The sequence below is a fragment of the Malaclemys terrapin genome, chromosome 5 (assembly GCF_027887155.1).
Source record: "Malaclemys terrapin pileata isolate rMalTer1 chromosome 5, rMalTer1.hap1, whole genome shotgun sequence".
Classification (NCBI taxonomy): domain Eukaryota; kingdom Metazoa; phylum Chordata; order Testudines; family Emydidae; genus Malaclemys; species Malaclemys terrapin.
Genome location: NC_071509.1, coordinates 21,413,313 through 21,428,835, shown reverse-complemented (window position 1 = coordinate 21,428,835; position 15,523 = coordinate 21,413,313). Strand labels below are relative to the sequence as shown.

The 15,523-nt window shown below is 44.4% G+C and overlaps 1 protein-coding gene across 1 annotated transcript in view; it reads right to left on the bottom strand.

Annotated features, from left to right (window-relative positions):
* The window catches only part of HGFAC (HGF activator), a 71,673-nt gene that overhangs the window by 35,553 nt on the left and 20,597 nt on the right, over positions 1-15,523 (bottom strand). The window contains exons 5-7 of the mRNA XM_054030540.1: positions 12,865-12,987; positions 9,747-9,878; positions 8,052-8,162 (exon numbers count right to left, since the gene is read on the bottom strand). Of these exons, the coding sequence (XP_053886515.1) occupies positions 8,052-8,162; positions 9,747-9,878; positions 12,865-12,987 (366 nt within the window). The remainder of the gene's footprint in view (positions 1-8,051; positions 8,163-9,746; positions 9,879-12,864; positions 12,988-15,523) is intronic.

The following is a 15,523-nucleotide window of genomic DNA, read 5'->3' as shown; positions in this document are numbered from 1 at the left end:
TGCTGCCAGGAAAAAACGGTTACTCACTTTCTCGTAACTGTTGTTCTTCGAGTGCTTGCTCATGTCCATTCCAGTTAGATGTGTGCATGCTGCGTGCACAGTCGTCGGAAAGTTTTTCCCCTAGCGGCACCCATCAGTTCGGCTGTCAAGCCCCCTGGAGTGGCGCCTCCATGGTGGTAAATATATGACTCTGCCGACCCGGCACCTCCTCAGTTCCTTCTTGTTGGTTACTCCGACAGAGGGGAACGCAGGTGGGTCTGGAATGGACATGAGCAGCACAACTCGAAGAACAGTTACGAGAAAGCGAGTAACTGTTTTTTCTTCTTCGAGTGTTTGTTCATGTTGATTCCAGTTAGGTCACTCCCAAGCCCAACCCCGGAGGTGGGGTCAGAGTTATGGAATCGCTGACTAGAGCACTGCTCTGCCAAATGCTGCATCATCTCTGGGTAATGGCGTAACGAGAGGTACAAGTGTGAACCGAGGACCACATCGCTGCCCTGCAGATTTCTTGTATTGGGACCTGGGCCAGGAATGCTGCTGAGGAGGCCTGCACCCTTGTGGAAGTGATCCATGACGAAATTCTCTGTGACAAGACGAGGAGTCCTTTCACCTGGTCTGCTACCACCATGAATAGCTGGTTTGACTTACAAAACAGCTTCAAGCATTCAATGTAAAAGACCGGAGCCCGGCAAATGTCCAGTGAGTGAAGCCTCTGTTCTCGGCTTAGGGTAAAAGACAGGTAGAAAAATGTCCTGGTTAGAGTGGAATTGGGATACAACCTTTGAAAGGAAGGCAGGGTGAGGCCTAAGTTGGACCTTGTCTCTAAAGAAAACCTTGTAGGGAGGGTTGGAGGTGAGGGCTTTTAGCTCCAAAACCCTCCACGCCGAAGTAATGGCGACTCGGAAGGCCACCTTCCATGACAAGTAGATGAGTGAACAAGTCGCCAGTGGTTCAAACGGGGGCCCTGTTAGTCTGGAAAGGACCAGGTTGAGGTCTTACACCGGGATCGGTTGTCTAAACTTTGGGTACAGCCTTTCCAGACCCTTAAGGAAATGGCCAATCATGGGGGTGGCGAAGATGGAACGCCCAGCTGGGCGTTCCATCTTCGCCACCCCCATGATTGGCCATTTCCTCTCCCAGGTGGAAGGCAGAGATAGCTGCCAAATGCACCTTGATGGATGATGCTACCAGACCCTGCTGTTTTAAGTGTAGTAGGTATTCCAGGATAAGCGGTATGGGTGTCTGCATTGGTGCTGAGCGGCTCTGAGCGCACCAGATTGAGAACCTTTTCCACTTGGCCAGGTAGGTGGCTCTGGTGGAGGGCTTCCTGCTACCAAGCAGAATCTCCCTAACCAGCTCAGAGCACATGAGTTCCATAGCATTTAACCATGAAGCTTCCAAGCCGTGAGGTGAAGGGACTGGACGTCGGGGTGGAGAAGGTGACTGTGATCCTGGGTAATCAGGTCGGGACCAAGGGCAATGCGATTGGGGCGACCATCAACAGCTCCAGTAGTATGGTGTACCAGTGTTGGTGAGGCCACATTGGCACCACTCGTATGACCCCCGCCTTGTCTCTGTGGATCTTGAGCACAAGTGGGAACGGTGGGAACACGTACAGCAGATGTTCCATCCAGGGGAGGAGAAATGCGTCTGTGAGAGAGCTCGGGCTGTGATTCCAGAAGGAGCAGAATTGTGGGCACTTTCTGTTGCCTCATGTGGCAAAGAGGTCGATCTGGGGAACTCCCCACCCCTGGAAAACACTGTGTATCACGTCTGGGCAGATGGACCACTCGTGGTTGTGGAAGCATCTGCTGAGGTAATCCGCCAGCACCTTCTGGGAACCTAGGCGGTAGGACACTTCCAGGTGAATGGAGTGGGCTGTGCAGAACTCCCACAGCTTGAGGGCTTCCTGACATAGGGGAGAGGAACGGGATCCACCCTGCTTGTCTATGTAAATCATCGTAGTTGGGTTGTCCGTAATGACTCTCGTGCACTTCCCTTGCAGATGAGCTTGGAAGGTTTGGCATGCTCATCAGACTGCCCTCAACTCCTTGATGTCGATGTGGAGTGAGAGCTCGTCTTGAGACCAGAGGCCCTGTGTTTGAAGGCCTCCTGGGTGCGCACCCCATCCCAGCGCTGACGTGTCCGTTACCAGAGACGGAGAGGGCTGGTATCTGTGGAAGGGGACTCCCTTGCACACCTCCTGCAGGTTGAGCCACCAGTGGAGGGACTTGAGGACCTGCACCAAAAGGGTGACCACTGAGTCCAGGCTGTTGTACCCCAGACGGTAGGCCGACACTAGCAAAGCTTATTCATAGATTCTAGGACTGGAAGGGACCTCAAGAGGTCATCGAGTCCAGTCCCCTGCCCGCATGGCAGGACCAAATACTGTCTAGACCATCCCTGATAGACATTTATCTAACCTACTCTTAAATATCTCCAAAGATGGAGATTCCACAACCTCCCTAAGCAATTTATTCCAGTGTTTAACCAGCCTGACAGTTAGGAACTTTTTCCTAATGTCCAATCTAAACCTCCCTTGCTGCAGTTTAAGCCCATTGCTTCTTGTTCTATCCTTAGAGGCTAAGGTGAACAAGTTTTCTCCCTCCTCCTTATAACACCCTTTTAGATACCTGAAAACTGCTATCATGTCCCCTTTCAGTCTTCTCTTTTCCAAACTAAACAAACCCAGTTCTTTCAGGCTTCCTTCACAGGTCATGTTCTCAAGACCTTTAATCATTCTTGTTGCTCTTCTCTGGACCCTCTCCAATTTCTCCACATCTTTCTTGAAATGCGGTGCCCAGAACTGGACACAATACTCCAGTTGAGGCCTAACCAGAGCAGAGTAGAGCGGAAGAATGACTTCTCGTGTCTTGCTCACAATACATCTGTTAATACATCCCAGAATCATGTTTGCTTTTTTTGCAACAGCATCACACTGTTGACTCATATTTAGCTTGTGGTCCACTATAACTCCTAGATCCCTTTCTGCCGTACTCCTTCCTAGACAGTCTCTTCCCATTCTGTATGTGTGAAACTGATTTTTCCTTCCTAAGTGGAGCACTTTGCATTTGTCTTTGTTAAACTTCATCCTGTTTACCTCAGACTATTTCTCCAATTTGTCCAGATCATTTTGAATTATGACCCTGTTCTCCAAAGCAGTTGCAATCCCTCCCAGTTTGGTATCATCTGCAAACTTAATAAGCGTACTTTCTATGCCAATATCTAAGTCATTAATGAAGATATTGAACAGAGCCGGTCCCAAAACAGACCTCTGCTGAACCCCACTTGTTATGCCTTTCCAGCAGGATTGGGAATCATTAATAACAACTCTCTGAGTACGGTTATCCAGCCAGTTATGCACCAACCTTACAGTAGCCCCATCTAAATTGTATTTGCCTAGTTTATCGATAAGAATATCATGCGAGACCGTATCAAATGCCTTACTAAAGTCTAGGTATACCACATCCACAGCTTCTCCCTTATCCACAAGGCTCGTTATCCTATCAAAGAAAGCTATCAGATTGGTTTGACATGATTTGTTCTTTACAAATCCATGCTGGTTATTCCCTATCACCTTACCACCTTCCAAATATTTGCAGATGATTTCCTTAATTACTTGCTCCATTATCTTCCCTGGCACAGAAGTTAAACTAACTGGTCTGTAGTTTCCTGGGTTGTTTTTATTTCCCTTTTTATAGATGGGCACTATATTTGCCCTTTTCCAGTCTTCTGGAATCTCTCCTGTCTCCCATGCTTTTCCAAAGATAATAGCTAGAGGCTCAGATACCTCGTCTATTAGCTCCTTGAGTATTCTAGGATGCATTTCATCAGGCCCTGGTGACTTGCAGGCATCTAACTTTTCTAAGTGATTTTTAACTTGTTCTTTTTTTATTTTATCTGCTAAACCTACCCCCTTCCCATTAGCATTCACTAGGTTAGGCATTCCTTCAGACTTCTCGGTGAAGACCGAAACAAAGAAGTCATTAAGCATCTCTGCCATTTCCAAATTTCCTGTTACTGTTTCTTCCTCTTCACTGAGCAGTGGGCCTACCCTGTCTTTGGTCTTCCTCTTGCTTCTAATGTATTGACAAAAAGTCTTCTTGTTTCCCTTTATTCCCGTAGCTAGTTTGAGATCATTTTGCGCCTTTGCCTTTCTAATCTTGCCCCTGCATTCCTGTGTTGTTTGCCTATATTCATCCTTTGTAATCTGTCCTAGTTTCCATTTTTTATATGACTCCTTTTTATTTTTTAGATCATGCAAGATATCGTGGTTAAGCCAAGGTGGTCTTTTACCACATTTTCTATCTTTCCTAACCAGCGGAATAGCTTGCTTTTGAGCCCTTAATAGTGTCCCTTTGAAAAACTGCCAACTCTCCTCAGTTGTTTTTCCCCTCAGTCTTGATTCCCATGGGACCTTACCTATCAGCTCTCTGAGCTTATCAAAATCCACCTGTACAGTGATCCTTCCCCCTGCAGCTAAGGAGCGATGGATGCAGGAAGTGTGGGGGGGGTGAGAGAGAGGAGGTAGAGAGTTTGCAGAGCTTCCTATAGCCATGGGAGAAATCTGGGGGTAGGTCTGACATGGATCCAGATACCGTAAAGGGAAGAGGAAGTCCCATCCTCCCCAACCCAGCCGGGACTTGCAGCTGAGGTAGCAGGGTAGGAGCCACCAGCCCATTTCCAATGCCCTGGGCACCCAATACATACTGTTGGGGAGGGTCTCAACCAGTCTCGTGGCTTCCCTTTGCTTCCCCATCAGAAAGTCATTTTTCTGCGGAGAAGCAAAAAAATCTGCGGGGGACATAAATTGTGTACATGCACAGTAATGCAGAATTTCCCTAGGACTATCCACTAACTAACTATTAAAACTATACAATTGTTAAACTATTAAACTGTATACACAAAGCTAGTAGGAGAAGTAGGAGAGCACTTGCAAGAGCAAGCCACCGCAGTTTCAATGACTGTCACTGGCAGTAAGAAGGAACTGAGGAGGCTCCAGGTCAGCAGGGTCATATATTCACCACCATGGAGGCGCCACTCCAGGGAGCTACACAGCTGACCCGACAGGTGCTGCTATGGGAAAAACTTTCAGACAGCTGTGCATACGGCACAGACATACCTAACTGGAATCAACATGAGAAAGCACTCGAAGAATTATAATATTTTTGTAAACAAGGATGGCATGATTCTCGTGAACTGATCACTGTAAATAATATCTGCTGTAGACTAAGCCTTTTTTTCCTATTTGTTTACCAGCAGATTGGACGTCAAATTGTTCAGAGAATTATTTGTCATTCATCTCTATTTGCCAGGTAGTCTGGATGAATGTCTTTCAGATTTTTTGGGTTGGTCACAAAATGTGCAATTTCACTATTCGCAGGTTGTTATTCATGGTGTGTGATTAGTCACCTAAAATCACACGGGATTTGGGTCTGCTCCCAGGTTGGATTACTAAATTGTTTTTGTTTAAAAAAAAATGCACACAATTTAGGAGAACAAAAAAGAATAGGGAACAACAAAAAACAAATACCATATATACTCATTCATAAGCCAAATTTTTTCAGTAAAAAAGGAAAGCACCAGAGAAGGGGGTCAGCTTATGAACGGGTATAGAGAGGGAGAGGTGGGACACAGCCCCTCCCCCGAACAGAGGGAGCAAGGAGAGGCAGCACAACCAGCAGAGACAGAAGGGAAGAGGCGGGGCCAGAGTCTCTCCGCTTCTGGCCATGCTGCTCTCCCCCCAGCCTCCAAAGCAGCTGCAGCTCCGGGGCTGGGGAGAGTGTGGGGGTGCCAGACTAGGGGTGGGGTCATGTGGGGGGTGGTCACAAGGGTTACTCCCCGGACTCCCAGCTTCTCCCCCCAAAAAAATTTCCCCACCAGTTGCTGTCCTGGTCCGTCAGGGTAAGCAGCTGGCGCGCCGGGACACTTTGTTTACTTAGGTTTATCTCCATGCCTGCGGATGCTCGAGGTAAACAAGCCATCTCAGCCCACCAGCAGCTTATCCTGATGGCCCGGGAGCCAACGTTTGCTGACCCCTGAATTATAGGGTGGGCTTATGAACGGGTTATAAAAAAATTCCATTTTTACGTATCCATGTTGGGGGGGTCGGCTTATAAACGAACCGGCTTATGATCAAGTATATACGGTAAGTGTTCCTTAGAGGTTTCCCATCCTAGTACTCAGCTAGGTCTGATCGAGTGCCCATCACAATCAATGGAGTCTGGAGGAGGTACTGGCCCTTTAAGGGTACTGGCCCTTTAAGTCTGGAGGAGACAGTCTGAGAGGCTAGTTCCCCATATACCTGGAAAGAGGTAAGAAAAATGAAAGATGAAGGAATAATCAAAAAAAGACACTTTGAGAGGAAGATGGTCCCAAGGAGTAGTCCTTGGGAGGGAGAAAGAGTAGGAAAATCCTTTAAAGGCCTGGGACCAGGAGCATTGTTCAGAGGTCAGGTGTTTGGGGTTATTAGTTCCACCTGGGAAGGATCAAAGCACTGGTCAGATGATTAATTGGGTGAATCAAAAAGGAGGCTCCAAGTCCAGTGAAGGAGAGATTGCTGAGAGAAAGAACTCAGTCAGGCCACAGTCCCCAGAAGGAGGGCTGCAAAAACCTTGAACTTAAGAATAGAGTTAGCAGGCCATGGAGGCCAGGACTCGATCTACACAGCTGAAGGAGGAGGGCTGTGAAAACTCTGAATTTAAGGGGAGCATTTACAGCCAGAATTGGAACCCCACGTTCCTGAAATAGAGAAGCTTGGAGCCCCCAACCTAAGGCGGGGCCATAGGCAGGATCTTTTTGAGAACCAGACAATGTCTAATAAATTAGACCCCAGAGAGAGGGAATGCTGTTTTAAAGACTCTAGGAGTGAATAAATTATTCCCAAAACAGAGAGAAACTGAGGCTGAGGACTGCAATGGCACACCGCACAGCAAGGGGGCATGCTCAGAGACTGCTACCCTCTTACAGACTCTTGCCATTGACTACAATGACCCTGGATCAGCATACAAGCCCTCTTAGCCAACGAGATAACAAGATTGGTGTGGTATGGCTGAAGACCTACTGTAATTTGTGTGCAAAAATTGCTGTATTTGAAAGATAGTCATTGAGTTTACTTGAAGAGAAGATTTAGTGCACTGATAAAGTTTAAAAATATATATAATCCATGCAGCGACAAACTTCAAAACTCCGTAAGAAAGCTGCATCAAAAACTGTGCACCTCTGAAGCTCAAAAAAGAAACGACAAAGCAATTGCATATCTAGATGCCAAGAGCCAGATTTTCCTCTCAGTTTTATTACTGTAAATCAGGAGTATCAATAGAGTTATACGTGTGTAAAACTGGTATAAGTGAAAAGAACAGGAGTACTTGTGGCACCTTAGAGACTAACAAATTTATTAGAGCATAAGCTTTTGTGAACTACAGCCCACTTCTTAAAGCTTATGCTCTAATAAATTTGTTAGTCTCTAAGGTGCCACAAATACTCCTGTTCTTTTTGCGGATACAGACTAACACGGCTGCTACTCTGAAACCTGGTATAAGTGAGAAAAGAATCAGGCTCCGATGACTAAAAGGAAACGCATACACTTTTATTAGAGTCTATTCCTATTAACTATATATGACTGACAAATATGGGAAATAACCAGCGATCTTGCTAAAACAGACATTACTTTACTTCATGTGGGAACAAATAAGATGCATGCTTTTGTGTGGAAGAATTTATGTTACAGTACATGCATTGGATCCCAAATATATGCTTGCAAACATATGCTTAACTTTATGTGCATAAATAATTTAATTAGACTATTCATGTGCATAAAGTTAAGGATGTGTGTTGACCAGCCTGGGGCCTTGGTGAGGAATAATGCAATAGGTTTTATCCGGTAGGAATATGGTAAATGCCTTAGCCAGAGAGAAGTTACATATGCTACATGACTCTTCAGATGAAGACTCTGCTACATGTTGTGTAGAATATGCAAGTAACAAACACCTATTATCAGTCAGATGATCAATCAATAACATTTGTTCTTCCTGGCACATTGTTATACTTACCAATATTGCAATATTTTCCTACAAAGTTTTCTTTGCAACCACATATAGTTTTCCCAGTGAAGACAATCATTCTACAGGCACTGTCATGGAGACAAGGATTACTGGTGCAACCTACAAACATAAATAGAAGATCAAACTCAATTAGTGTCCATAATGCAAGGAGGATAAATTGTTGACAAATTGGAGAGGGTCCAGAAAAGGGTCACAAGAATGATTAAAGGATTAGAAACATGCCTTATAGTGATAGACTCAAAGAGCTCAATCTATTTAGCTTAACAAAGAGAAGTTTAAGGGGTGACTTGATTACAGTCTGTAAGTATCTACATAGGGAACTAATATTTGATAATGGGCTCTTCAGTCAAGCAGAGAAAGGTACAACACAATCCAATGGCTGGAAGTTGAAGCTAGACAACTGAGACTGGAAATAAGGCATATATTTTTAACAGTGAGGACAATTAACCATTGGAATAATTTACCAATGGTCGTGGATTCTCTATCGCTAGCAATTTTTAAAATCAAGATTTTCTAAACAATATCCTCGAAGATTTTTTTTCGGGGAAGTTTTATTGCCAGCATTATACAGGAGGTCAGTTAATCACAATGACCCGTCTGGCCTTGGAATCTCTGAATGCTACATGCAGTACAAGAAAATGCAACCCACTTAAACAAATTTCACATCATATCTTGTTGGAATCATCATGAGAGGATGAAAACAAGAAGAATGTAGAGATGTTCATCATATTTATCATGGTGACAACATCTTAAGGCATCTCCTTCTCTGCCATATATACTTTTGGAATTGGTTTTCCCTTTTTTACTATTTCCACACTGGTCCAGACCTTCAGCTGGTACAAACTGAGATAGTTCATTATAGACAACAGAGCTATGCTGATTTATATCAGTTGAAGATCTGGCTCACTGTTTACTTTTACTGTCAATATCAGTATAGCTTCCCCTCTGTTGCAAATATCATTGCTTAACAAATAATAGTAATTATTATTACTACTGCTCGTAATATGCTCCCCACTATTGCAAAATTTTTTAGAGAGCTGTGTAATATTTTAAAATAAACCAACAGGGAGGGAGCTTAGTGGTAGTTAGAGCATGTGGCTGGCAGTCAGGATTCCTATGGTCAAAGTTATGCCAGTGGTGATTTTGGCTCCTGGGCACATTCACAGCTCTACCATGGACGTACTATGTGAGCTTGGAAAGTCACTTAACTTCTGTGTCTCAGTTTCCACACTTGTAAAATGGGGATGACAATATTTAACTAATTCGCCGGGGTGCTGTGAAGCTTAATTAATATTTGTAAATTGCTTTGAGATTCTGGGATAGAGGTATAATTTTGTTATTATTCTTTAATCTATTGTTTATTCTTTTGGGCCCCAGTTCAGGATCACATCCCTGTTCCTGAAAGCACTTAAGTGTGTGCTTAAAATAAAACACATGCTTAAGTCCCTCCTTATTCAGTAAAGCACTTAAGCACATGCTCACAGGCTGAATCAGGTCCATTATCCATAAGTGGAAAGAAAAATATTTTTTTCTTTCTGTGTGTGTGTGTTGAAAGAGCCCGGTCACTATGTAGAATACAATAGCACAGGTTTCAACATCACTATTTTTATTTAGCCCACTACATGCAGATATATACATTTAGAACAAAATAATGCTTATGCTATGGACAGCACAGAGTAATACTTGTGTATCGTGTGTTTTGGCATTCAATTCCGCTGTTAACACACGTGCATTCTTCCACTATTCCTTTGTGGATTCTTGCCCAACTTTCGCCAGTGTCAAAGTACTCATAGCGACTTTCATCAAAACACTTCCCTAAAATAAAATAAAATAAAAAAAGATTTCTAAGGTTTGTTACAAAGAATGATACCAAATGATTTGTTATGCCCTAATGATCCCTTTTCTTGTTAACTAGCCACAGGTTACTTGAAAGTATGGCCTAGAACCACAAAGAGATTTAAATCCCAGTTTTAGGTACCGCTGCGATCCACAAAACCCCTGCTTTGTTGCCAGCTAACCCTGTAGGCACGAACACTCACTCACCCATCTAAATTTTTGCTTTAAATGTCCTCTGGACAACTATGTTTCTGTCTCAGTTCATGCACACTGCTGCCTCATTCTAAGTGCCTGGACATCTATCTCCCACCTTGTCCTCAAATGCAATCCACAAATGAGAAGAAGACAGGTGTTTGCTTGCCTTTCTTGCCTGTGGAGTCTGATCCAGTAGGCATGCTCTGATCACACCTACCAGACTGGGGCCCATTCAAAATCTGGTGAGAGGAGGAGCCACCATTGGTGCCCACCATTTAGCTTTTAGCCCAGTGGTTAGGCCACTCACCTGGGATGTGGGAGACCCTCCGTTCAATCCCCGCCTCTGCCTGATGAGGAGAGAGGATCTGAACAGGGGTCTTCCACACGTCCCAGGAGAGTGTGCTAACCACTGAGCTATGAGCATTCTAATAGGGGTCTCCCTCAATCTCTTCTGTTGTAGCTGTTTCATTTTGGAGAAATAATTAAAGAGTGATTGGACCAGGGGGGCTGGATGCTGGATCTCCCATTTCCCAGGTGGGTGACCCAACCACCAGGCTATGGAGACATTCTCACATGCTCTCTTTGGCCCAATGACTCTTCAGTTAGTTACCCACAGTGGAACAGCTTCAACAGGGAAGATTGAGGGAGTCCCATATCAGAATAGTTCAGTGGACAGGGTACACTCTGTAGAGGTTCAAATCCACTCTGTCCATCAGAATTGAACCTGGGTCTCACACATCCTAAGTGAGTGCTCTACCCTCCTCTTCCAGTTATTTTGTGCATAGTGAGGTAGGCACCTAATGCATCCTTGCAAGCAGAAATGACCCATGCCTGCCGATAGTGGGGGGGGAGGGACAGAGTGAGGGCAGCAGAACATGCTCTGTCCATGTGAGTATGCTCAGTACAAGCCAAGCAACAACTTGCCGGACGGGGGGAGAGGGAGATGTGACACATGGCCCCACGACGCATGGCCTCTGCTTGCAAGCAGCAGATTAAGCACTTTAGCTACCTGACTCCAGGAGAAGGGGTCCCAGATGTGGATTGCAAGCAGAGACATGCATCTCCCTGCAGCCTGCATGTAGGTGACTAATTCTGTGAGGGGTGGGACTTAGGACACACCCTTCTTGCTGGCAACTCCCATTGGCTAGCTCTGGCGGGTCCTTGGCTAACATATTTGCTTTTGTGGATCTCATTCTATGGGTAGGTCTACACTTACCTCCGGGTCCAGCGGTAAGCAATCGATCTTCTGGGATCGATCCCGGAAGTGCTTGCCGTCGACGCCGGTACTCCAGCTCGGCGAGAGGAGTACGCGGCATCGGCGGGGGAGCGTGTCTGGACCCGCGGTAAGTTCGAACTAAGGTACTTCGAATTCAGCTACGTTATTAACTGAATTTGCATACCTTAGTTCGAAGTGGGGGGTTAGTGTGGACCAGGCCTTAGGCACCCATCTCTCCCCATTCATTGTATAAGGAGCCTAGGCACCTTACTTAGGCTTTGTGAATCGCGTTGTTGTTCCAGTGATTTTTCTAGATGTCTAAAAGTTACACATCCCAACACTCAGTGCTGCAATGCCCAAGTCCCTTTGTGGATCCGGGCTTATGTGCTAATCAAACAATTTGTGCTTTCACCTTTGTAATGGAAGCACCTAGCCACCATGGTGATAGGTGCTATGACTAATAGTAGAATAAATTAGAAATAAAGAGGTTGGTTGAGCCAGATGGCTTCTCCTGCTTTTCTCCTGTGAACAAGACAGTGGCACCATTCTGCAAGCCCCCTAATGGTTAATTCACGAAAAGTAAGGAAGAAAAATCAGAGTAAAATACGACATTCATCCCACTTCTATGTATTGTTCATAGCTGTTAGTTTAGCAGACTGGTTCTTACAGATGAAGGCTGTAATGGAGGCAGCTACTCTGGTGCCCCAGCCGGTACCGTACACATTGTATACATGCCATTAGGTGGCTCCAGAGCAGCGGGAAAGGAATTTCATTGAACAACAAAGAGAAACGAGCGCTTTTATGGAACCTTATTCTGTTCTTATACTGTGAGAATCAGGAGCAACATCACTGACCTCAGTGGAGTTACTCTGCCAAAGGCAGCGCTAGCCCATTGGGGCCCTAAGCGGGAATATTTTTGCCCCACCTCTACAACATGCCCCCTTGAGTTTCTCGGGCCCCTAAGCAATTGCTTAGTCTGCTTATGCCTAGCACCAGCACTGTATACTGTTGTAAAACTGGTGCAATAGTATAAGAGCCTTATCGTCTGATAATTCCCACTTACCCTGGTGTAAATCTGGAGTAACTCAAGTGAAGTCAATGGAATTGCACTGGTGTAAAATCACTGAGAGCATGGTAAGATCCTTAATGGGCACATGTGCACATACACTGGGATATAGTGCCTTACCTAAAATTCATTTGCTTGTCATGTCTCTCTACCCTAAGTGCTATATAATATAATTATTCTTTTCTAAACACGTATGCTAATCTCAAAATCTGAGTGCGGGGGTCGGGGGGAAGAGTCTCATTGTATGTCTCTTAGCCTAATACTTTAATGGTAGTTCAGATCAGGTTTGAATTTATAACCATATAATTAACCTATTTTCAGCTGTCCTGTCAGTAACAGATTGTCTATCATAATCACTTGGTAACCAGCCTACACAAACATTAATATCTTAGTGCTCTCTAACATCACAACAACATTACCTTTTCACTAACAAAGTTGGACAAGTCCTCTACCTCTAATATCCATTGCTCATTAAATAAGGCACTTACCAATCTCGCAGTCTTTTCCTGTGAATGCCTCAGGACATGCGCAGTGATAAGAACTGTGATCATAGGCAACGGAACAGGTCCCTCCATTTTTGCATGGGTGCCTTGCACAATAATCTGAGAAATCTATTAATAAATTATTGTTAATAACTGCCAGACAACTCAATCTTTGTTTTGTCAGACATTGGCCAGTTATGCAGAATAGCAACACTTTGCGTTCAGATGCCTTGTGGCTTTAATATCACCATTTGATCTCATTAAAACAATGTTTACTCACTGTTCCTTTTTTAATTGCACAATAACTAGATTTATCTTGATCTATAAAACTATACAACTCAGTGAGCTGAATTCTTCTCTTCCACTGAAATAAATGAGTTTATAATGATATAACTGAAGCAAAATTTGACACATGATCATTATTCACAATATTGATAAGTCAAGTCAAGTCAGCAGGTATCATGTGAGGATATGGGACAAATGTCCACAAGATGGAGCTAGTCCTTTACACTAGTGATAAAAAAAAAGTCTGTAGCTCTCATTTGCCCAGATTAATGCTCTGTGTATTTTACGTAGCAACATAACTAAGTGGGATTATGTCTCTACACTAGATTACATAAATTATACATTCCTGGTAGTAGACTCTGGTGCATTCTAAGACTAAGATAAGTGCGATGGTGCAGAATTTCCTAACAGGAAGAGAAGGAGCAGATCAAATTAACTCAGAACAAACAAACTGCATCAAATTAATAAACTATAAAGTTTCCTATTCTCTGAAAGTATTTTTAAAAAACATGAAAAAATCCTGTCAGCACTACCTCCCAGTCAGTGGTGTCAAGTGGGAAGGGTGTTGTTAAGTGAGGGGGCAACCAAGCCAAATTTCAGCAAGTGGCGTTGCAATCTGGTGCATGACGTAACACCACCACTCAAATGGTGCTGTGAGGCGGTGCATGGAGAGTCTGTCCCTCCACAGTGCCAGGCAGGGGAGTCAGGCTGAGAACTCAACTCCTAGGGGCATCCGCTCATGAACTCTGGTGGTAAGAGGGAGGGCAGACTCCCCAGCCAAAGGAGACCTGGGAGAGGAACTGGAATTCCCTTCGCCCCTGAAATATCTGAACTGGCACCACTGCTCTCAGTTCCCATGAAGTCAATTGATGGAGGCTGCCTTTTACATGACAAAGTACCATGTAAAGTTCATAATACTTTTTAATGGGATAACACTAGTTGACAAAAGACATTGGGTTAACTCATCAATTGGTATAAACCAGCGTCTCTCCACTGAGGCCAATTGATCCAGCTGAAAGGCTGGCCCAATATTTTGCCTACATTTGAATTCTCTATCTAATGCTTCCTAGCCAAATTCTGCCATGAGGACAATGCAGAATTACACCATTGAGCTGTTCTTTGAGCAGGGTGCTGGGCTGCCAACATGCTGATACTGCTAAGTAGACAATCCAACATGTAAAAATATACCCACACATAAAGAGTCTGAAACAAAGCACTTGAGGCCAGATTCTAAAATTCACTGTATTGGTGTAAATCTGGAGTAATTCCACTGAAGTCAAGGCATGTGCTCCAGATTTACAATGGTGTAACTGAGATCAGTATCTAGGCCTGTGTACATATACTGGTAGTCACACCCAAGGAGAACATCAAAAGAAAGCATGTAAACATAATGACTATGCTGCTGCTTCTTCCATTTTATAGTTATGAAATATCTATATTATATAGTGTTTCATCACTACATATTCCTGTAATTTTCAAACTTCTGCTCTCTCCCAGGGCCATCCCTCAGTATAGTGGAGCACATGGCAAATCATTTTTGGTACCATCCCTAAGTCAGCAAAGCAGAACCCCTAGCTCTGTCCTTCTCTCTTTCATTGGAACTCCTCATTATATTCCCTTCCACCATCCCTGGGTCACTTCCCATCTGTCTTTCCTCGGCATCCTCATCTCTTCTCCCCTCTGCTTCATTATTTATCTTTTGGCCAGCACAGGTCCTCTTGCAACTTCCACATCAGGGAGGTGCTCCTACAGCACAGGAGTATTCTGGCCAGATCGTTTCTTCCTGCTTGGAACTCTTCCCAGAGTTATGGGTCCCTGGTAAACATGGTGCCCCAAGCAGCTGCCCGTCCAGTCTGTGCCTAAAGCCATCCCAGGATATCATCCCTCCTTTGTGAGAAAACCCCCACTTGAATCCTTTCACAATTGCTAACAACCATCTTGAGTTCAACTTCTCCAGAGCCCTGCTGAAGTAGTGAGTCACCTGCTCTCAGCTGTCTGACCACATCACCCAACTTCCTGGACTACTTTCTATTTGGATAGGACACTTTTCACCATACTGAGATGGCTCTTCTCCAGGAATTTAACTAGCTAGTACATGTTTCTGATCTGATACCTCCCCTCTCTTTATATTCAACTTACAAGATCTCGGCACATCTTTCCATATCATTCTGTTTTTATGTGCCCCTGAACAAAGTTGGTATCTAGTACTCTCCTTTCTTGAAACTTGATCCAAGATTCTTTGAAATCAATGATAAAACTCCCGTTGACGTTGGTGAGCTTTGGGTAGACCTTTGGGTTTAACCCTACAAGGTGCAGGGCACACTTAGGGTGACCAGATGTCCTGATTTTATAGGAGCAGTCCCAATATTCAGGCTTTTTT